Below are 22269 nucleotides of genomic sequence, written 5' to 3'. Positions count from 1 at the left end.
TTTCCACTGATTAGAATGAAGAGGTAAAATGTCGCGCGGCCGCTACTACAGTTTACAATTTCTGTGTTATAGTAATTAAGTCCGGCGAAGATTTAAGTTTGAAAATGAATCATTTCCCTTCCTGGAACAGCATGTAGCCAAAGTTAGTTCACAGTCTCCATACATGGGTGCAAGCACTTGCTGGAACCCCAATTCCTAAAGCTGTCTCTGGTTCCCGCTCGTTCCACATCTACCGGCTCTGCAGAGGCATGGGCACCCGGGCCGAAAACCCGGCCGGCCAGAGCCGAGCACCGGCCCCGGCTGGGGCTGGCCCTGTATCCCCGAAAATTTATTAATTCTCTTAAATGAAAAGTCAAGGAGTGAGATCAGCCTTTATCTTAACTCGATTCAGGACTCAAATAGTGTCTGGGAATCTTGCTTTTCTTGCCATCTACTCACTTTGTCACTCTGTGGATTGGCTTCAGAAAGATGGTTGCTTCGATTTCCACATGTTTTAGGAAAAAGAGGGGGTTTCTTTCTCAAGATATCCAGAAAAATTCTTTGTGGCATGTCACTAGCTCTAAGTGAGATGCATGTTTATCCTGGGCAGCCTCTGTGACCAAGGTAAAGGGACTTGGGATTGGCTCAGAACTAGTGATATGCTCTTGCTTTTGAGATCCACTCGAAGCTCATGGTGTAGAGAAAAGGAGAAGGTGAGTAATTTTTTTAAAAAAATTGAATCATTGAGATGCACAGTTACAAGGTTTCCCATGATTAAATTTCAGTCATACAATGTTCCAATACCTGTCCCTTCACAGGTGCACATTTCCCATCAGCAGTGTCCCCAGTTTCCCTCCCACCACCCTCTCTACCCACCCCACTCCCACCCCTGCCCCCCACCAATACCCCGCTCCAGCCTGCCTCTATAGCAGTCACTTTACTTTTCTTTTCTTTTCTCTTTTCTTTTCTTTTCTTTTCTTTTCTTTTCATTTCTTTTCTCTTCTTTTCTTTTCTTTTTTTCTCTTCTCTTCTCTTCTCTTCTCTTCTCTTCTCTTCTCTTCTCTTCTCTTCTCTTCTTTCTCTTCTCTTCTTTTTTTTTTTTAATTGAATCACCATGAGATATAATTACAAAGCTTTCATGCTTGGGGCTGGAGTGATAGCACAGCGGGTAGGGTGTTTGCTTTGCATGCGGCTGACCCGGGTCCGATTCCCAGCATCCCATATGGTTCCCTGAGCACCACCAGGGGTAATTCCTGAGTGCATGAGCCAGGAGTGACCCCTGTGCATTTCCGGGTGTGACCCAAAAAGAAAAAAAAAAGCTTTCATGCTTGAGTTTCAATCATAAAATGATCAAACACCCATCCCTTCACCAGTGCACATCTTCCACCACCAAAATCTCCACTACCCACCCCCATCCCAACCTTTTCCCTGCCTGTGTGGCAGACAATTTCCACAAAACTCTCTCTCTACTTTGATTACGTTCAATATTTAGAAACCAGCCCCACCATTATTATTTGGAATTTTCCCTCCACCACTCAAACCTGCCAAAAAGGCAATGCTAGACAATTATTTTATATTGCTTGTTATGAATAGCATAAGATGTCACGCGGCACAAGAGCAGCTATGTACTCCTGGAATTCTAAATTTTAATAATTAGGGTCTGGAGAGATCTCTGCATCGAGCTGCTTGGTTATGAGATTTTTTTGTGTGTATCTGGGTCATGGCTGTTAAGGAGCTTAAATAGTAGCAGGAGGCAGTTTGTGGGCATCATCTCAGAGTCCCATTGGGACAGAGGGATGAGAGGGACCAGCCCATTCCCTATCCCATGAGGCCTGGTATTTGCATTACTGCTCCCGAGTACCTGGGCTTCTCATTGGGTTCTGGAACATGGCAGCCACTGGGATTCCTAGGGGACAGGTGGAGAGATAGCACCTGCTCCCATCTGGAGTTGCCTGGCAAAAGTGGCCTGTTACAGAGTCTGGAGGCAGGGGCCAGAGCGATAGTACAGCAGGTAGGGCATTTGCCTTGCACACGGCTGACCCAGGTTCAATCCCCGGCATTCCATATGGTCCCCCAGCACCACCAGGAGAAATTCCTGAGTGCAGAGCCAGGAGTAACCCCTGAGCATTGCTGGGTGTGACCCAAAAAGCAAAAAGAAAGAAAGAAAGAAAACAAAACAAAACATAAAACCCCAAAAAACAAAGTCAGGAGGCATCTCTGCAGCGAGCTGCTCAGTTCCAAGATTCTTTTGTGTGTCTCCAGGAGGCACTTTTCTTCTCTCTCTCTCTCTCTCTCTCTCTCTCTCTCTCTCTCTCTCTCTCTCTCTCTCTCTCTCTCTCTCTCTCTCTCTGAGTAAATTTTAGAATCTGGGTTGAATTACCAGAAGATGAACTTCAAATAAGAGTGACTTAAGCAAGATAGAAACCTTTCTCTCTCACCTATGTGCAGGCAAGCAGCTGGGAGTCCAGATTTTTTCCTTTCTTGTTGCTTCCTTGCAATACATCCATGTGCTTTGAGATATTTGCCACCTCACCACCCAGCGGGTGACAATAGGAAAAATAGAAGAATTCACCACTTCTTTTTTTTTTTTTTTGCTCTTTTTTTGGGTCACACCTGGCGGTGCACAGGGGTTGCTCCTGGCTCTGCACTCAGGAATCACTCCCTGGCGGTGCTCAGGGGGCCATATGGGATGCTGGGAATCGAACCCGGGTCGGCCGCGTGCAAGGCAAACGCCCTACCCGCTGTGCTATCGCTCCAGCCCCAAGAATTCACCACTTCTGTTCTACTGGTCAGTTAAGTAACCAAATTGTAGTTTCCAGAAAGATGAGGAAATACAGTTTCCCCCCACTTCCCCAGCCCCACTACCCCGCTTCCAACCCATGGTTTTTCCCCAGATAAAAAGCAGGGAAACTTTCAGTGTATAAAGGAATAGTGACCATTAGGGGGACAATGAATTGTCCTAGTCATAGGCTGTTTTTTCGCCTTGCTCATTCTTCCAAATATTCTTTCTTTGGTTGTGGGGGGAGGGGCACACTCAGAGGTGTTCAGGGCTTATTACTGGCTCTGAACTCACAGGTCACTTATGGCTGTGCTCAGGGGACCATATGAGGTACTAGGAGTCAGTCTGGGTTGGCGAATACAAGGCAAGTGCCCTACCAACTGTACTATCTTCCCCTCCATTCCCCAATCTCCTAATGTTCTTTACTTGGGCTAGAAGACTCTAATGTTCCAACCATTGCCTGCAACCGGCTCCCAACATAGGGTCTGGGCAAAAATGTCCAGCAGTGATGGGCCTATCTGTGCTGTTTCATGATGCATGTCCCTATAGACTAACATGCAAGTTATGTGCTTCATCACACCTTAGACACAGCACTTGGTAAAAACAGAACACAGTAGGAGTCCCTATCCACAAGAAGGAAAAAATGAAAAATCACTAGTCTTTGGTTTGCTGCAGTCATAAAGTTCTTTGGGCAGAAGTCAAAAAAATGCTTAAGAAATAGAACAAATTCATTAAATGACAGCCCTCTCCCCAGGACTGTTCCTTTGCCCCCCCGCCCCCGAGTGCTTTCCTGTATGGCCACTCCCTTCCATGGTAAAATCTGGACAACAGAGTTGTCTGCCTCCTAGGTTTTCACAATTTTGCAGCCAAAATTGTGAAAACTGGTCATCTGAGTTTGGTGGCTATGAGTCGGTAATTTATAGAAATCAACAATGAAGGCTTGTACTGGGCAGGCCCATGGTTTGTTTGGTGGCCTGTGTTCGTCCCAATCTTGGAGAACTTTCTTCTTATTTGCTTCTGGTCATTCTCTTGTGCACAGGAGAGTATCAAAGCCTACAACTTTGGTCTTTCACTCACCTGTCTGCCTCCACTGTATATCTTCCTTTCAGCCGAGACCAGTAAAAGCATTCAGCTTCAGCAGACCTTTATCTGCCCCTTGACACTGAGTTGGATTTCACTATTAGGCTGAGAATATTTGAGTGAAAGTGACTGAGAACGACTAGGGATCGTTCATAGCCCCATCTATTCTTTTTTTCTTTGACTGATTTTTTTTTACTTATTATTTTAAAAGCATTTTATTGTCTGAAATTCTGTGATTTACAATACTGTAATAATGATTTTTCATGCACATAATTCTACCATCACACCCATCACCAGTATTCCCATCTCCCCACCAAGGACCCAAATGGCCCTCCCTTTCAACACCCACCCCCCATTCAAGCATCGCCCTCCCTCCCCCCACCCACACACACATCAACTAAATTGTGTGGATCAGTTCAATTATTCCACTGTGTTACTTTTAGACCTTTGTTGCTGTCTCTTTGTGTATCTTTAAGTCACACATATGAGAGAGATCACTCTGTTTCTATCCCTTTCCTTATGACTAACTACACTCAGTATGATCTCCTTTCATTTCCTCCATGTTGCTGCAAATTGCACGATTTTGTTCATTCTTAGAGCTGCATAGTACTCCACTGTGTAGTTATACTGCAACTTCTTAATCTATTCATTCATATTTGGGTGTTTATGTTGTTTACACATTTGGCTGCTCTGATCTACTCTTAATAGTATTTTCTTTTTCTCCAGAAACATCTCATATATATGCTTCAGTTTGTAATGTAGGAGCAATTAAATTTTTAATCTGAAAAACTTATCAATGTAGGTTGATTAGGCCCCCATAGATGAGGGAAGCTTCTCCTAGCACCATTATATTCCCTTTCATTGTTAGCTTCGTGCTGACAGACTTTATTCAAATTCTTCTGATTAATCTGCTTGTTGAGTGTGGCAAGAAGCAGGCATGCAAACAGCAGCATTCTGAAATTTTTCAAATCATTTCCCTAGAGCTAGAGATGACTTTGTAAGGTATTGTTGGAATCACTTTACCAACTGTTTTTATGCAGCATAACTACAGTTTCCTGATTTAAAGCCTGCAATATCTGTGCTGAGAATGTAACTTAATTTTTGCTATTTGCAATACTTGTCATCCAGGAAAAACATTGATTAGTATATAGGTGTTCCTTTCTGAGAGAATAGCCACCCCAAATGTCTTCCACAGGCTAGAATCTTTCGTGTAATATTATATCTTTCATGTAATATTGAGTCATACAAAGTGGGCTGATAAATAGCTGTATGGTATTTGGATTTATGCTCCTTTTATTCCATAGTTATGACATCCCCAGAGGTCTTGTGTTCATCTGAATGCTAAAAAGTGGCTTACAGGGCTGGAAAGATAGTACAGCAGGGAGGGTATTTGCCTTGCATGCAGCCGACCTGGGTTCAATTTCCAGCATCCCATATGGTCCCCGAGCACCACCAGGAGTAATTCCTTAGTGCAGAGCCAGGAATGGTCCCTGTGCATCGCCGGGTGTGACCCAAAATTTTTTTTAAAAGTGGCTTAGTACCATGACTTTATGCCAATTGAGGAGAGATAAAGGGCAAGGAACATTCCTTCTAAAGAAATGTCTAGGAAATTGCACGCATCTTCTGTTAACTTCTCTCTGTACAGAAACTAATCACATAGCATGTCTATTTGTATGGTGTCTGAAAAATGTGATATTTGTCCTGGGCAGTCATGTTCTTCATTGGTGGGGTTCATTTACTATAAAGAGGGAGAATAAACATCTAGGGAGCCTTAGCAGCATCTTCCTTAGAAGTGATCTCCCTAATGAAATGGGGATGGGTTGTGGGGAGCCTAAATCAGCAGATGTCAACTACTCATCCCTGTTGTGTCCAGCTCCATTGGTCTCCTTTGATCATTGAGGTTGAGTTCTTTGTGTGTGTCAGAAATTGCTGACCTGAGTCTTCCCAATCACCCATGCCTTGAGGTAAGGCATCTTTGATTCAGCTGCTGATGCCTCTGAGCTCATATCTAGGGTGGGCACTCACTAGGAACTCAGTAAGAATTACTGGATTATATAGAGATATTCTTCATTGTATTTAGGTATTCTTGGGCAAACTACTCTCTCTCTCTTCCTTCCTTCCTCCCTCCCTCCTTCCTTCTTCCTTCCTTCCTTCCTCTTTCCTTCCTCCCTTCCTTCCTTCCTTCCTTCCTTCCTTCCTTCCTTCCTTCCTTCCTTCCTTCCTTCCTCCCTCCCTCCCTCCCTCCCTCCCTCCCTCCTTCCTTCCTTCCTTCCTTCCTTCCTTCCTTCCTTCCTTCCTTCCTTCCTTCCTTCCTTCCTTCCTTCCTTCCTTCCTTCCTTCCTTCCTTCCTATTCTTCCTTTCTAATTAGGTGACAGCTGGATGTCACCTAATATACATATATTTGGTGCTCAGGCATCACTTCTGGCAGTGCTCAGGGGACCTTATGTGGTGCTGGGGATTGAGCCCTGCAAGGCAAGTGCCTTATTCACAGTTCTATCTCTCTATTCCCCTAGGGATATTTTCTGCTTAAAACAGATATTATTCATCTTACTCAAATCTCTCGCTTTCAAAACGAGGAGATGACTCAAAGGGCTGGAGTGACCTGTGCACTGAGTCAGGAGTAGCCCCTGCGAAGTCTAAGTGTGGTCCCGAAACCAAACTAAAACAAATTACTTAATATGTAAAGCTCTTTCTAGGGAACCGGAGAGATAGTAAAGTGGGGAGGGTGCTTGCCCTGAATGCAGCTCACCTGGGTTCGATCCTTGGCATCCCGTATGGTTCCCCAAGCACCACTAGGATGAGCATTGTCAAGTGTGTCCCACAAACAAACAAACAAACAAACAAACAGAAGTTGTCTTTTTGAGGCATTGATGACACAAACATTTGAACTTTCAGTTCTCCCCTGAGACTCCCAGGGATGCTGTCCCCGGGGGCCATCTGTGCTTCCCACTTAGTTCAGTGTTACTTTCCCTTTAGTGTGGCAATACATCTTGCCCTTGTGCCACCCTCTGGCCCTTGTAGTTGCTGATAGTCAGTCAGTGCATGTGGTGACCTGCTTCTGTCGTTGCTGGGAAGAGCAAGCGACACAGGCTGGCCAGTCAGAGAGTTCTTCCTGCACCTGAACAGTCAAGCAGGGCTTGACTTGATATTTAGATTAGGATATTTAGATCAGGAGATGTGAGAGTGATATTTAGATCAGGAGATGGGAGAGTGTAGATTTGGTGTTGCCGGCATTCCTGCTTTCCCAAAGAGAGTCTATATAAAAATGAATCTATGGGCTCGAGGCAAAGTTCAGAAGTTCAAGTGCTTGTCTTGCTCACAGCTGGCCCAGTTCATTCCCCTGCACCGCATATGGTCCCCTGAGTAGAGCCAGGAGTGATCCCTGAGAGCAGAGCCAAAAATATCTCCTAAACACCTCTGGGTGTGGCAAAAATACTTCCCCCACCATCCCTGCTCTCCCTTCCCTATCCCACAAATAAATCTAACACAGAGGGAATTGGGGAAGAAGCAATGAGACAGAGTCCTACCCACAACATTTGCACCTTTGGCTTGAGCAATACCCCAAACTAGACTCAATAAATTCTCTTGTTTGCCCAAACCAGACGACGTTAGTCCTTCCAGTCTGTTGTGACTCACATTCCAAAGCATTTAACCTAGTTTTCATAGGGACAAAATTTGGTTTTCATATTTCCATTCCATAGGCTCATGTGCCATTTAGTTAAATGACAAGATGTATAGATAGAGTTAGCTTGAATGCAAACACAACTGACTCATGGTAAGTCCTGCAGTTGAGATGTGCTCAGCTACTACCAGCATCCAGAATTCCAGTCTCTGCTTCTCTCTCTTGCTCTATCTTACAATGGTGTTCCAGCAAAAAGCTGCCTTGGTTGAAGATTCTTTCTGAGGGATTTTATTGCTGCTGACAAATCTTGTGTGGGTCTCTACATTGCTTATTCATCATCTAACATTTCCTTGGCTAAAGGGCTCTTCCACTCTCTGCAATGACTAATATGATCTTCTTTCCTTCTTTCTTCTCCAACCCTATCTTTTCTGTTTGGGGGGAGGAAATGGGCTAGGGGTTGGACCACACCCAAATGAGGAAGAACTGCTCTTGGGTCTATGCCTGGGGTTTCCCCCACAGGTGCTCAGGGGACCACATGTGGTGCTGGGGATTGAACCAGGGTTAACCATGTGCAATGTGAATGCCTTAACACCTGGATTATCTCTCTGCTCTTCTATCTTCTGCTTTTGATCTTAAGCCATCTCAGTATTAAGTGATTATCAGTAAGTGAACTCGATTTTTCAGAAGAAACAGAAACAATTAAAAAAAAAAGAGAGAGAGAAAGTCTCAGATTTTAGTGTCAAAATCTAGTAATTTGCCAAGGCCTTACATCTATCATTTCTTCTTGCCTTCTTGCTTGTGGGGAAGCTTAAAGCATTTGATATATTCATAATCCAGCCACCTGGGGACCTTATGTCAGCCGTGAATCTCATGCTTCTTTTTCATCAATTTCCTCTCTATGGGGCCTCCTCTCCGGCTGTCAAATTGGCTCAAAATGGTTATGGTGTGCAGTGGTTCTATCTGTGTCTGGCCACCAGGCGGTATTCCACTCCTGGGTCAAATATCCTTTGCATATGGTCCTGGTAAGCATATGGTCCATGTAGAGCTGCATGCAGTCAAGGGTTCCCCTCACTGCCAAGGACAGAGGGCCTATTGCTGACTTCGCCAAGGAACTCCTGCTCCTCCAAACTTTAGAATCTTGTGCTGAGAATAAATATAAGGATAAATAACAACTTCCTCCCATAGTGTGATGTGTTGGGGGGGGGACGCTATAGGGAGCTTCTCTTGTTGAGATCTGGTGTCATCTGACTGCTGTCTTGAAGAGCCCAGTCTAGCCCTCCATGGTTACTTTTCCTTCTAACCTCCAGCACGTCCCCTTTTTGTTCAGCTTAGCCAGAGGTGTTTACTTTTGCTTGAAGTCAGGACTCCTAAACATGGCAAAGCAAAGAGAACCCAAACCAGAAAACATCTCTCATGGTCCCTAGTCCCTTCCAAGGTACCACTGTTCTTTCTTCTGCCTGTAAAGGCCCTGTTTATAAGAGTTGTCTGGGCCGCACTGCACTGCTCCACTCCTCTTAGATGCTTCCCACTGGCCACTGTGGGAAGCACCTCCTCGAAGCCGCTTGTGCTAACCCCACTGGGTTCCAGACACATCCCAGATTTCTTCTCTCTTTCTGGAAGCTCCTTCTCAATCCTTTGTCACCAGGATTGGCTCACAGCTGAGCCCTCTTTTACTCCCTGTCCCCAAAGACCTCACTGACTGTGACTTCAGGGATCCCTGTGCTTGGGGATGCCTAGCCCTCTGGAGAAACTCCAGTCCCTTATGTGTACCTTGCCTATGACTGCCTACGGCAGGGCTCTGAGGGACACCCCACTTGCTCTTCCTCCATCAGGGATCTGAATTAGGAGATGGCTGCATTTGGCTGCCTCTCAACAAGCCCAACTCCCAACTCCATGCCTTGCAGTTTAGCTTGTATTTCCAGAACCTGACCCAGGAGGAGCACAATGAATATTTGATCGAGCGACTATCTGCAGCAAAAGCATTTCTAAAGAATATTTCCATAAACCCTATCTCCCCAACGTCATGAGTCAGTATAATTATTATCCCTATAGAAAAGGAAGCTGATGCCCAGAAAAATGGAGAGTGCTGTGTGGGTGTGGGAGGGCTGAACTACATGGGGGACCTGCGTTGTGGTTCATGCCCAACTTCCCATCTCCAGCTCTCTCTGGGCAGCTCGAAGAGCCAGGGGAGCCTTCTTAACAAGCCACACATGGAGGAGGACCAGTTGGGCAATGGGCAGAAACATGAGGGATGCTGGGAAATCCTAGTGGCAGGCCCAGCCACATGAGTCTAAAGATCTCTGCCCGCTGGTGCCCAGAAGGCTGCTCTTGAAACACTTGGTGGGACTCCTGGAGGATTCCCCAATGATTGGGGAGCTGGATTCCCCAGTTTTGCATCTAGCAACTAATCGTCATCAGCACAGCTCCCGTCAAATTCTCAGGGGAGAATATGAGTAAGAGGTCTGAGGAATGGGAAAGGGACCTTCATTCCTGAGCAGAGCAGGAATCTCAGCAAACAAATCTCATTTCCCTCTTGGTAGAACCCCCATCTCCACCCTGACCAGGCTGCATGTGGTGAGAAGGCCAGAGTTTCAAACTCCTCTGAGACACTCCTCTTGGCACCCCAACACTCAGAGGAAAACAGTACTGAAGGCAGCCTCAGTCATTTTGAGCAGAACCTCATCCCCATGCAATGAATGAGCTGCTGAAGCTATTTCAGAGTTTGGAAGGAGGGTCAAAAAGGTAGGATGAAGGTTTACAGGTCCTCAGCTGCAGGCTCTCTGATTGGGAGTGGGGTGGTGACAGGAGGTGGTGTCCATGTTTTAAAAGCCACGGGGGCTTTAAAAAGCCAGGGGAAACCTGAGGATATGACTTATAGGTTCAAATGTGCATGACATGGTGTGTGTTAGGTGGTTCTGTAACTATGAGGCAATCTAATGGGGACAGTTCAGCGTTAATGACAGTGATATTAAGGCTGGGAGGGATCTGACATGTAGAGAATGCACGGGGTGTGTGTGGAGAGTGGGTGGCACAGGGAAAGGGAGTCCTGGGTCACATTTGCTGCTCAGTGTATCCACTCATCTGTACTAGGTGTTGGGCTCTGGGGCTCCTGTCTGGACTCTGCATTTTCAGGACCAGTTCCTTTCTGCAGATGCCCTTCCAGATGCTCTTCTCACTGGACTGGACTGGGAGAGTCCAGAGAGCTGAGCCTAGGGTTTGAGGTCTGCCTAAACAGGATACAGCTTGGTTCCCAGGCCACTGGATAAGGGCGTGCAGTTAGGAGTTGAATTAGGAGTCACATTAGGGATCAATTTTGGCACTCAGCATTCTCAGACTGGTCCAGACAGAGGACAAGCTCCTCTTACTAGATGACCCTTGGGGGTGGGAAATATGAATCTCTGAGGGCAGCAGGGCATGGGAGTCATTGGCCACCCTTGGATATTGTGTGCCCCTGGAGCCTGACCAGCAGCTGTTTGAGTTGGGGGATGTTGAATGTAGCAAGTTTTCAGGTCCCCAGACTGGATGGATTTGAGGGGGGAGAGGACGGGGGGGGGGGAGGGAGGCATTTCGGGTCTGTAGAAAGCAGCAGTAGTAAGTAGTATGGAGTGGCCCAGAGGTTGAATTCCAGGAGTCAGATTAGGTTGAGGGGTAAAGAAGGGGATTGGGAAATAGCACAGAAAGGCGTGGGAGAGCCCAGTCCTTGAGAAGCTCGAGTTGAGTTCCAACTCTGGGAATGGGGCCTAAGGAACTGAGCTAGTGGGGACAAAGAATCTAAGGAACTGAGCTAGTGGGGACAAAGAGGTACTCTCTGGGGAGGGGATGGGAGCTTGGAGAGGTCAAGAGCCACGGATCTTCCCTAAAGTGCAAGGGTAGGGGGATCCCTTGAACTGTGGGACCCAGGACTTGGAGAAAGGGAGATCGTGACGGCGGGCTTAGGAGGGACCAGCCCAATTACCTGAAAGGTAATGTCCAAGTAAGGGTGGGGGATGGGCGGGGGGAAGAGGCTGGACGCCCGAAACTTTTTAGGGGCGAGGCCATGACGGCAATCTCAGACGGGAGGAAGGAGGTCGACCGAAGGCGGTAGACCTTGGTGAGGGGTGTGGAGATAGGAGCTGAGCCTGTAAGAGTAGTGGGCGGCGGGGTGGGATCAAGAAGAACTGGGTGTCTCGGGGGTTCGTTGGATGGATCTTTAAAACAGCGGCTCGTGGTGGGGGTAGACCGAAAAGAAGGAGTAGGGCCATGTCGTGGAGGGGATCGGAACGGAAGACTGGGGCGCAGTTGGGGCAGAAGTGGATGCCGAGCAGTGAGGAAGGTACCTCGTTGGGGAGCGGGGAGCCGGGAGGGGACGGGGCCACACAGGGGCGGGGCCACTAAGTGGCCCGAGTTGGGGCGTGTCCAATTGGGCGTGGCCGCCGGGTGGCTGGGCAGTGTTGGGGGCGGGGCCGGGTTGGTTGGGGCAGGGTCGGGTTAGTTGGGGCGGGGCCGGGTTGGTAGGGGGCGGGGCCGTATCGGTCGGGGCGAGACTGGGTTGGTTGAGGGAGGGGCCGGGGCGGGGTGTGGGCGGGTCCAGGTGAGCGGGGCCGCCACCCCCTCCGCCTCTCTGCCCCGCCCCTCTCCCCTCGCTCCTCTGGTCTTTCCCAGCCGCTGGCTCGGCGGGCCTGGCGGACGGTGACCCGCGGCGTGTTGTTAGGCCCGGCCCGGCGCAGTCCCGCGCCAGCTCGGGCTCCTGCTCCGGCTCCATCTTGGGTCGCGGCGCCGGGCACCTGTGGCGGCCGCTGGAGCAGCGCTTCCTCCCGCCTGCGCGGCCCCGGGCGGGCAGGAGCATAAGAGGTCAGCTTGGTGCGTGCCCGCCGGGGGTAGGTGGGTGGGTGGGAGGAAGGGGAGGTGGGCGAAGGACCCGCGACGCCTCCCCTGCCGGCGCCCCCCGAGCCCGACGCATCACCTCTCCTTGCGCGCATACCCTCCGCATCCTCGCCTGGTGCTCCGCGCCCCTCACAGCCGCATTCCCCACCTCCTCTGACTTTGCCAATCCCGACCCCTCTTCCCTGTCTCATCTGCCTGGCCTCCTAGTTTCCAACACTGCCCTGTACCCCGACTCCTTCTGCCACCACCCCTGTGCCTATTGCTTTCCCCCCTCCCATACCTCCCCTTTGCATCTCTATTCTGCGCCCCACTCTTCCCCCCCCCCCCGCCGCCCCCTGCGCAGATCTCATTTCCCTTCTCGCCTCCCTGCTGCCCATCTCTTGTCCCCCAGCCTCTCGTCCTGTCCTTCGGTGGCCACCTTTGTTGCTAGGAAGGTCTGCAGCCCAATTCCAGGCCAGGCTGAGGACCTCCCCCACCCCGCCCCCGGAGCCCGCCCGAGTGGGCTGTGAGTGAAGGGGGCGGGGAGCCTGTGTGATGCGCTGTGTGTCCAAAGGCAGCCTGGATGCGCGCACAGTGAAGGCGTGCGGCCGCTCTGGCCTGCGGGGAGCCGGCCAGCCGGCCTGTGTGTGGCCTTCTGGTATGTTCGCCATGTGCGTGTGTCCGTGATGGTGCATGGGCGCCCAGTGAGCAGGCAGGTAGAGACACACCCAGGCAGCTGGCCAGCTGCTACATCCCAGGTGACCCCCGGGAACTGGGCAGATCGCTTGGGGAGGAAGCTCAGGGCTGGGAGGAGGGGTGCTAGGCCTCACTGGCGAACAGAAGAGAAGCGCTTAGGACCACTGATTCACAGTCACCCCATTTCCTGGCACCGTTTTTGTTCACCTTCATGCTCTCTGTGATGGTAAGGCTTTGTTCTCTCTGTGGCTCAGGAATGTTCCTGCTGGTTTGCCCTACTTTGGCCAGAGCATTTTTTTTGGGGTTAGGCCTCCTATTGTGGCTGGGATGGGGGATGGCTCACCACCAAGGAGGAAGCCAAGTCCCTTCCATGCAAAAAGAGGTATATGAGGTCGGGTCCCCCCATTTTTTTTTTAAGATGTTTAAGTAATTTCCTCTCCTGACCACAAGGTTTGCTTTTTCCGTTTTGGTTTTTGCTTGAGTAAAAGCCATCATCCAAGTACTTAGTTTCCTAGCCAGGGGCCTTATGATGGGTGCCACAAGCATGGTCTGAGACGGGGCTGCTGGGATTGACTCCCTAGTCCCTTGGGAATACCCACAAAGGCCTGCACTCCTCTGCTGGGCGATGTGAGGGACTTGGAATCTGTATGAGTCAATGTGTCTGTCTCTTTTGTTGGGAAAGTCTGCAAAGTTTCTGCAAAGCTGAGAAGGCTTACTCAAAATGGTGTTGGTTGGTTTGTTGCATGTGAGGCTGTTTGTGTCTTTATTTACCCACAAGCTGAGTGTCAGGGATATCCCCGCATTGGCCACAGGCATCTGTGGTTGTTAAGGTTAACATGACACTTGGGGTATTTCAAATGCAGTCTCCAAACCTGTGTGGGCATGTATGCTGCAACTGTGTATGTGTGTGTGTTCTCCCAGATCAGGTTTAAAGTAGACTGGGTAATGGAGACATTTGGGACATTGAAAACTTGGTGCTCACCAAGTTCTGGAATGGGATGAAGGTAGGAAGAACAAGTTAAGAAACTAGGCTGGCAATTTGACCATTTTCTGAAAGGGCCTTTCTATCCTTATGCTGCCTTGAGTATATGTCTGTCGGATGGGAGGGAGAGGGGTGATTATTAATGATCACTGCTCCAGACAGTCCATATGCCATTGTTCACAACAACTCACTGGAAGAGATTTACGTCCATTTTGCAGATTGGGTAAACTGAGGCTCAGAAAGGTTGGGTGGTCATTTAAAGGCAAATCCCACTCAGAACGAGGAAGAACCAAGGGTGGAAGCAGACTCCTTGCTCTGCCCATGACTCCAAGGCCTCCTGGTCAGCTCTCATGGATCCGGGGAGGCCCTCTTGGGGGCAGGGGCTATATGGGAAACCACCTTTCACAGCATTACCCCAAGTGGCTTCCCTTAGAGGCTTCCCTCCCTCCGGGCTAGGAGGACCTTGCTGTTAGAGCAATGTTCTGCTGAGGGCCAGCTGTGGATTCTTTCACATTTCTCAGTGGCTCAGTTTTGTTATCACCAATGGAGGTGAGGTTAGGAAGGGGGCTAACATGTATAACACCCCACTCGCTGTTTCACCCCCTGGGGGTACCTGGATGATGGCTGGTCCTGCCATCTGGTGAGGCAGGTGTAGTGGGCTCATGTTACAGAAATTTCTCAAATCCTGGTGGGGCTTGAGGGTCCCCCAAGCCTTGTCCCACATGATTTTCCAGGGCACATAAGCCTGGCTTTGTTCTTTATGGCCCTGTTCCCATGGAGGGTCAGTGCAGGTGACCTCAGCTGGAGCCTATCAGGGCTGCCTGAATCAGGCCTAGCTGGCTTTCTTAGACCTGTGTCTAGTTGTTGTCTGCTATCAGCCAGCAGGCATACCTTCTGCCACCCTCCTCCACCCCTGCCCACCTTCCTGCTCGGAGCATCCTAACACACAGGTGTGCTGGGGGTTGAGGCCTGTCCCCACTCATCACTTGTTTTGGATCCATGTCATGGGCACTACGGGGAGTGCCAGGCATTGTGCTAGGTACCAGGGCTCCCCTGAGCCAAGGCAACAGGTAAGTAAAGAAGATGCTAATAGTGGAGGGGGGTCACTTCCAGGGTGGATGATGACATAGTGCTCAAGGAGGCTGGGAGAACCTCAGATACTCCTAGATGAGATCTGATGTCTGGCTTAGCTACTCACCCACTCTGTACCCTTGGACAAGTAACGGCACCTCTGAGCTCTGGCCTTATCTGTAAAATGGGCATATGATGTAGCTCCTGATCTTGCCTCGGCAGTCAGTGCTGGAAAGGATGTGATGTGTGCCTGGCACATGTGGGGTGATTGGATACTGAGACCTGTAATAATGCTAATTACTATCATTACTGTGGTTGGAGCGATAGCACAGTGGGTAGGGCATTTGCCTTGTATGCGGCCTACTCGGGTTCGATTCCTCCATCTCTCTCGGAGAGCCTGGCAAGCTGTCGAGAGTGTGAGAGTGTCCATGGCAGAGCAGCCTGGCAAGGTACCCGTGGCATATTTGATATGCCACCAACAGTAACAAGTCTCACAATGAAGACGTTACTAGTGCCCACTCAAGCAAATCGATCAACAATGGGATGACAGTGACAGTGACAATGCTACTGTGGTTTTATTTACTCCTTTTTGTGCTTCTTGTGGGTTGCCCATGGGTCAGAGTCCTATCTTCTCACCTCATTTTCTTGCCTATCCCAGGGGCCAGTATGAAAGAGCAGCTAACAGTCATGTGTAGTAGCACATGTGTGTGTGTCTGTGTGTGCTGTATGCCTCCATGTGTGTCGGTGTGTCCATGTGTGTCTGCATGTGTTGTGTGTCTTTGTGTGCTGTGTGTCTGTGTGTGCTGTGTGTCTGTGTGTGCTGGGTGTCCATATGTGTCTGTATATATTGTGTGCTTGTGTGTTTCTGTCTGTGCTTGTGTGTGTCTGCATATGTGTGTGTCTGTGTGTCCATGTGCTTCTGTGCATGTCTGTGTCTGTGTGCCCAGTTTGTGTGTCGATGTGTGTCCATATGCATCTGTCTTTGTGTGCCCATATGTTTGCATATGTGTCTGTTCCTGTGTGTGTCCATATGTCCATGCATGCCTCTGTGTGTCCGTGTGTCCGTATGTGTCTGTGTGTAGAGCTGCACGGCCCTGTACGGTAGTCATCATCAGAGTGATGTGCAGGGTAGAATCCTTGTATTTTAGCGGTGGGTGAACCTTGCCTCCATAGGTTGCTCCTAGAGCCATGGTCTGTGGCCCTAGAAGCATCTTCACCGTCGCTACGGTGACCATTAGCCATCTCTGGAGCACCGGGACAAGAGGCTTATAGTTAGACAGAAACTGAATTCTCCAGGTGCCCTTCCCACATTCCCTTTGCTTATCTGGCTAGGATGGTTGATTTCTCAGCAGTTCTTATCAGCACAGGGGTGGAGGGACATAATGGGATTGCCCAAACTGCAACTCTTACTTGCTGTCCCCACCCTGTTTCTCCAGCCTGTCCTGCCTGGCAGGGAGTCCCAGGGTGAGCTCCCTAATCCACAACTTTGGCCAAATCTGGGACCTCGCCCACCCCTCACCCTGCCTCTCATCTCATGGGCTTCTGTTCCCTTTGTTCTTTCCCTCCCTGCCCCTCTTCTCTCCTCTCTAGCCTGGGCTTAGCGCTACAAGGCTGGACAAGGTCGCCTTGCCAGATCTTTCATGCAGAGTGAAAGACCTTGCCCTTGGTTGGATAGTGCTGAGTGTTTTTTACTTGTTTTTGTTTTGGGGCCATATTTGTCTGTGCTCAAGGCTTACTCCTGACTCAGTGCTCAGGGATCACTCCTGGTGGTGCTCAGCGAGCCATATGCATTGCTGGTGCCCTCCCTGCTCTCTGTCTCTCTGGTCCCTCAGTTTTCTCCTGTGTCCTGTAACTTCTCTCCATCAGACATCCCTGAGGGCCAGTTCCAGGTCAGGTCAGTGCTGGATGCTGGCCAGAGAGAGGGGAACAGGACCCAGGTCTGGTTTTGACAGCTTCAGGCTGATGGGAGGCCTGCAGTTGTGAGATGTTTCCATCCAGGCCAGACAGGGCTCAGTCAGAGATGGAGCCCGGCCCGCTCAGGACAGCTGCCCCAGGAGGAGATGCTGGGGTGCCAGGAGCCAGTGCTGCCTCTAGGTTGTGGATGGGTCAGCTCCCAGGCTCAGAAACATCTCTGTGGCCCGAGAGAGGGACAGGACCAGCAGTGAAGTTGGGAGCCAGGAGGGCGCAGGCACACTTGGCAAGAGGGGATTCAAACTTTGCAGACCTGCCTGCTGGTATTGGACCCCATTCCAGGGCCATCTACAGACCTGAATTTGTTTCCTGGTCCTGTGTCCAGAGACTGGAGAGCAGGGTGTTGCTTGGAGATGACTGAACAGATGTGGAATGTGCCTGCATGTACAGGGTTTGTGTGCGTGCGTGTGTGTGTGTGTGTGTGTGTGTGTGTGTGTGTGTGTGTGTGTGTGTGTGTGTGCTTTCTGACCCTGAGCCAGAGGTGGGAACAGGGAGCTTTCCCTTCCCCAGTGGCCAAGACTGTGTCCCAGGGTCTTGAAACACAGTCAGGCAGTCTAGAGATGGGAAGCACGACAGAGGTGAACCCAGAGGTGTCCTTAGGGTGTCCTCTGTTCACTGCTTGCTGCCCCCCACGAGCCCCTGAACCCCATCTGGACTGAGGAGGCCCTTAGAGCTCGCTCAGGGCACTGACGGTCATTGGAGGAACCGGGCTGGTGTTTGATCCTGGAGCTTCACTGCTGATTAAAGTACCAAGCGATGAGCCTTTGTCCCCAAGTCCTAGCTTCAACCCCCACGCCCGACGTAGCCTCTTCCCGGGTTTCCCTTCCTTTGTGAAGTCCCATCCTGGCACCCCAGCATCTCCTTCAGGGACAACTGTCCTGAGTGGGGCGGGCTCTATCTCTCACTGAGCCCCTGTCTGGCCTGGATGGAAACATCTGACTGGCATGGGGCGTGGTCTCCAGCTCCCTGCTTGGGGACTGGTTCTGACTACTTAGAGCTTGTTCTTGGTGGTTTTTTCGGCTCCAGTGTGATGACGGGGGTCCCTCTTCTGACAACATTTTGCTCCTGGGTCTCACTCCTCTGTCTGGGTTGGGTTTAAAGCTGCTCCCCAATATAGAAGGACTGCATTCATTTATGGTACATAAAAATAATACATAGTAGAAGACTAATATCCGTGGCCAGGGAAAACAGGTCAATGGTTGAACTAACCACAAGTGTGGGGGGGAGCAGAAGGTAGATGAGATAGAGAAGAGACCAGTATGACAATAATAGCAGGGAATGATCACGCTGGACAAGATCTGAGTGTTAAAAGTAGGTAAGGGAGGGGATGGAGCAATAGCACAGTGGGTAGGGCGTTTGCCTTGCACGCGGCCAACACGGGTTTGATTCCCAGCATCCCATATGGTCCCCTGAGCACCACCAGAAATGATTCCTGAGTGCACAGCCAGGAGTAACCCCTATGCATCGCCAGGTGTGACCCAAAAAGCAAAAAAAAAAAAAAAAAAGAAAAAGAAAACAAAAAGTAGGTAAGGGATATTCTTTTTTTTTTTCTTTTTGGGTCACACCTGGCGATGCACAGGGGTTACTCCTGGCTCTGCACTCAGGAATTACCCCTGGCTGTGCTCAGGGGACCATATGGGATGCTGGGATTTGAACCCGGGTCGGCCGCGTACAAGGCAAACGCCCTACCCGCTGTGCTATCGCTCCAGCCCGGTAAGGAATATTGCAGACCACAGTGGCCAGAAGGGGGGAGGAGAGAGAGAGAGAGAGAGAGAGCGAGAGAGAGAGAGAGAGAGAGAGAGAGAGAGAGAGAGAGAGAGAGAGAGAGAGAGACAGAGAGAGAGACAGAGAGAGAGACAGAGAGAGAGAGACAGAGAGAGAGAGAGAGAGAGAGAGACAGACAGACAGACAGAGACAGAGAGAGACAGAGAGAAGAAAAGTCCCTGCCATAAGGCGGGCAGGGGTGGGGGATGGGTAATGGGAGGGAACCTGGGACACTGGTGCTGGGAATTGTACACTGGTGCAGGGGTGGGTGTTGGAACACTGTGACTGAAATTCAATCATGAACAGCTTTGTAAGGGTCTATCTCACAGTGATTCAATAAAAAAAGTAAAAAAAAAATAATAAAGCTGCTCCCCCTGTTCACCTGCATCATGGGAACCCACAGCAGAGTCCAGCCGAGGCACTGTCACCCCGCTCAACTTCTCTCTTCCCCCCTCTCTCTCCTCTCTCCTGCAGGCAGCCATGAGCACCCGCCGCCCCGAGCCAGCTGCGCAGGCACCCCGGAGCCCCGGCCCGCAGCCCCTGTCCCGGAGCTCGTCCAGCCTGCTGAGTGAAGGCCGGGGACCCAGGCCCGAGCTCCGCAAGAGCGCCAGCAGCACTGTCTGGCAGCCCCGGCCAGACGAGGCGAGCACTGGTCCCGAGGCGCGGGCGGAAGCGGGACACCAGACTGAGGGCAGGGAGCAGACAGTGCCCTCCAGCCCCCAGGCCAGCCGCTGGCGGAGCAGCACTGTGGGCAATGTGTCAAGTGTGAGTGGGGGTGGCCTGTGTCACCTGCGGACCCCCAGCACCATCACTGTACAAAGGAGCCACTCAGACCTCACCCGGACCATCCAGACCCGGGGCCCCAGCGGGGCTCACAAGGCCAGTCTCAGCTGCTCGGCCCTGGGCAGCTCGCCGGGTCACAGGGCTCGGCCGCAGCCTGGCACCACTTCTGGCCCAGGAGGCCAGGCTTCTGCAGACCCCGACCGGGACCTGGGTCCTGAGGATGGGACTTCAGATTCAGCTGGGACCCCGGGGGAGAGTCAGGTGTGCGTGCCACCGCTCGCCCAGGGGAACACAGACACCCACAGCAGCAGCCCCCAGGCAGGGTTGAAAGTCCCTGGACAGCTGGCCACCACTGCCAGCCAGGCCCTGCCCCCAGCAGCGCGGCTTTGTGGCATGAGGGAGGCGGGGGCTGGTGGCTGCTGCCACGTGCTGCCCACCCCGGGGATCCTGGCCTTTCCCAAGCTGGTGGCATCTGTGAGTGAATCTGGTTTACAGGCTCAGCATGGGGCAAAGTTGCAGTACCTGTTGCCAGGGGTGGTCCCTGGACACACCCACTGCTGTGCCCACCCTTGGGGTCCCACTGGCTTTACCACGGAGTCGAGCACCAGGACCAAGGACGTATGTACCATGACCTCAGCCAGTGACCTGGCGCCCACGCCGGCGCCCCTGCCTTCGGCCCAGGATGCTGGCGTGCAGGTGGCCCCGACGGCAGCCTGCAAGGCTGTGGCCACCAGCCCACCCCCAGAGGCCCCCGTGGCCTTGCACACCTTCCCGGAGGTGATCCTGGGGTCCGGCCTGGAGGAAACATCTTCCCCTGTGCGGGATGTGCGGTGGGATGCGGAAGGCATGACGTGGGAGGTGTACGGAGCCTCGGTGGACCCGGAAGTGCTCGGCGTGGCCATCCAGAAGCACCTGGAGATGCAGTTCGAGCAGCTGCAGCGGGTGCCCACCAGCGAGGACGGGCTGTCCGTGGAGGGCCGCCGGGGGCCCCTGCGTGCCGTCATGCAGTCCCTGCGGCGCCCCAGCTGCTGTGGCTGCTCCAGTGCTGCTCCCGAGTGAGAAGCTGCAGCCTCTGGACGTGGCCTGATCCGGGGACACTGGGGCGGCCTGGATGCATCTCTACTGAGGGCGGCCTAGGGCCCTCGGGACCAGAACCCGGGAGCTTCCTGCTCCCTGCAGCTGAGCTGAATCATAAGGGCTTGATTCCAGGAGCCGCAACTCTGTGCTCCCCGGGCTCCGGACGGTGGGGCAGGGAGGCAGCAGCGTGCATGGGGAGGTCCCCATCTTTTGTTCTGTAAAAATAACTACCTGCTCAGGACCTCCTCAGCACGCTGCCCTGATAGTCCCTGGGTGTCCTGGTGGCTTCGATTGAGAACAGTGCTGAGCTGAGATTATTCTGGAAACAGAAGGCGGGGCCCCAGGCGGGTGTTGGGGTCTGTGGGCCTTTCAGGGAAGGACATGGACATTGTCGAGGCCTCCTCTGAGCCGCACTCACTGTGCTCATCACTTACCTGTAAGTCTTCCACACGTCACTCCGTCTTAGCGATGAAATCATGAGCACCTGGTTTGGCTATCCTGCCCCACCAGGAAGGAAGGGGTGCGCTGAAGGCCAAAGCATCAGGGCTGGCAGAAGCTTGGGAGCGTTCCTTCAGCAGCTTGCCAGCTTCAGGCAGTTCCAAACAAGAAGAATTTGTTGAGCCAGGTGCTGTGGAGCCCTCTGGGAATTGGAGGGGGCTGCCAGTGCCCCTGCTAAGCCTACTGCAGGTGGCAGGCTTGGGGGGGTGGGGGTCGTGGGGACACAGAGCACTAAGCATTTCGCAAGGGCCACCAGGCTGTGCAGAGTGCTTGGAAAAGCCATTTCCACCACCCCGCCCCCCGCCCAGCCCCCAAGACCACTGTTAGGAATTGGACTCAGGAAGCGGGGAGCAGGCAACCACATGCCCCTAAGATGTTTCAGTGCCTGAAATCGCGCCATCACTGCCTCATTCCTTTGGCTCATGGGTGGACTCTTAGCTGGTAACGGTTCTTGGAAGGACGGGGGGCAGGAGTGAATGGGCGAAGGTTGGTTCCAGGACTGGAGTGGAGCTGTGGGACTGTGTGTCCCATCCTGATCCTGGACAGGCAGTGGGGGTGGGGGGGTACTGTGCCCAGGACATGGGCTGGGCACAGCCCGACTTGACTGCCCCGGGGGTCTCTGGCCTGAGGAGGACAGTAGTGGGCTTGTGCCCTTATCCGGGGGCTGAGTGTTGCAGAGTCGAAGCTCCCGGGGGCAGGATCTGCCAGCCTAGCCTGGAGGGGGAGACTGTGGAGTGTCCTGCTCAGGTTCTCTGGCACGGGTGGGCAGAGTCAGGGCCACAGACAGCTTTGTGCCTCTGTCCCCCAGCCAGTGTGACTGTTGGCCTGTGGCTCTGCCTGGAACCTGGGGGCTTGGTGGAGAGAGCTCACTGCAGGGCTTATAAGCAGGAGGGGCCTCATCCTAAGAGTGCGCAGGAACCAGGGGGGCAGTGGGGTGGGGTGGGGGAGCTTCAGGTCAGGCTTCCTCCCAGGACCCCGTGATGGGTGGGATGGATGGACAGATGGATGGATGGGACGGTTTCCTCCCAGAAACATGCCTTGCTCTCTCCTAGCTTGAAACCAGGTAAGATTCCACAGTGCCTCAAAGGCGACAGCCAATCAGACCGGCTTCCCCTGGCAGGGCT

At 51.9% G+C, this 22269-nt stretch overlaps 1 protein-coding gene across 2 annotated transcripts; it reads left to right on the top strand.

Annotated features, from left to right (window-relative positions):
* Positions 1–12095: 12095 nt before the first annotated feature.
* GPRIN2 (G protein regulated inducer of neurite outgrowth 2) lies at positions 12096–22062 on the top strand. 2 transcript variants are annotated; one of them, XM_004607409.2, is made up of 2 exons: positions 12096–12291; positions 19262–22062. In XM_004607409.2, the coding sequence occupies exon 2, from the start codon at positions 19268–19270 to the stop codon at positions 20627–20629; it is 1362 nt and encodes a 453-aa protein (XP_004607466.2). In that variant the 5' UTR covers positions 12096–12291; positions 19262–19267; the 3' UTR covers positions 20630–22062. The 2 variants fall into 2 exon arrangements, with proteins under 2 accessions (XP_004607466.2, XP_054974964.1); XM_055118989.1 differs by having other exon boundaries at positions 12096–12300.
* Positions 22063–22269: the final 207 nt, after the last annotated feature.

Source organism: Sorex araneus, chromosome 11 (genome assembly GCF_027595985.1).
Source record: "Sorex araneus isolate mSorAra2 chromosome 11, mSorAra2.pri, whole genome shotgun sequence".
Classification (NCBI taxonomy): Eukaryota; Metazoa; Chordata; class Mammalia; order Eulipotyphla; family Soricidae; genus Sorex; species Sorex araneus.
Note: the sequence above shows the minus strand (reverse complement) of the source record. Positions and strands in the feature narration are given on the sequence as shown.

Bases quoted from the DNA above. Each gene is read 5' to 3' on its own strand.
- GPRIN2 (XM_004607409.2), top strand. From the start codon at position 19,268: ATGAGCACCCGCCGCCCCGAGCCAGCTGCGCAGGCACCCCGGAGCCCC.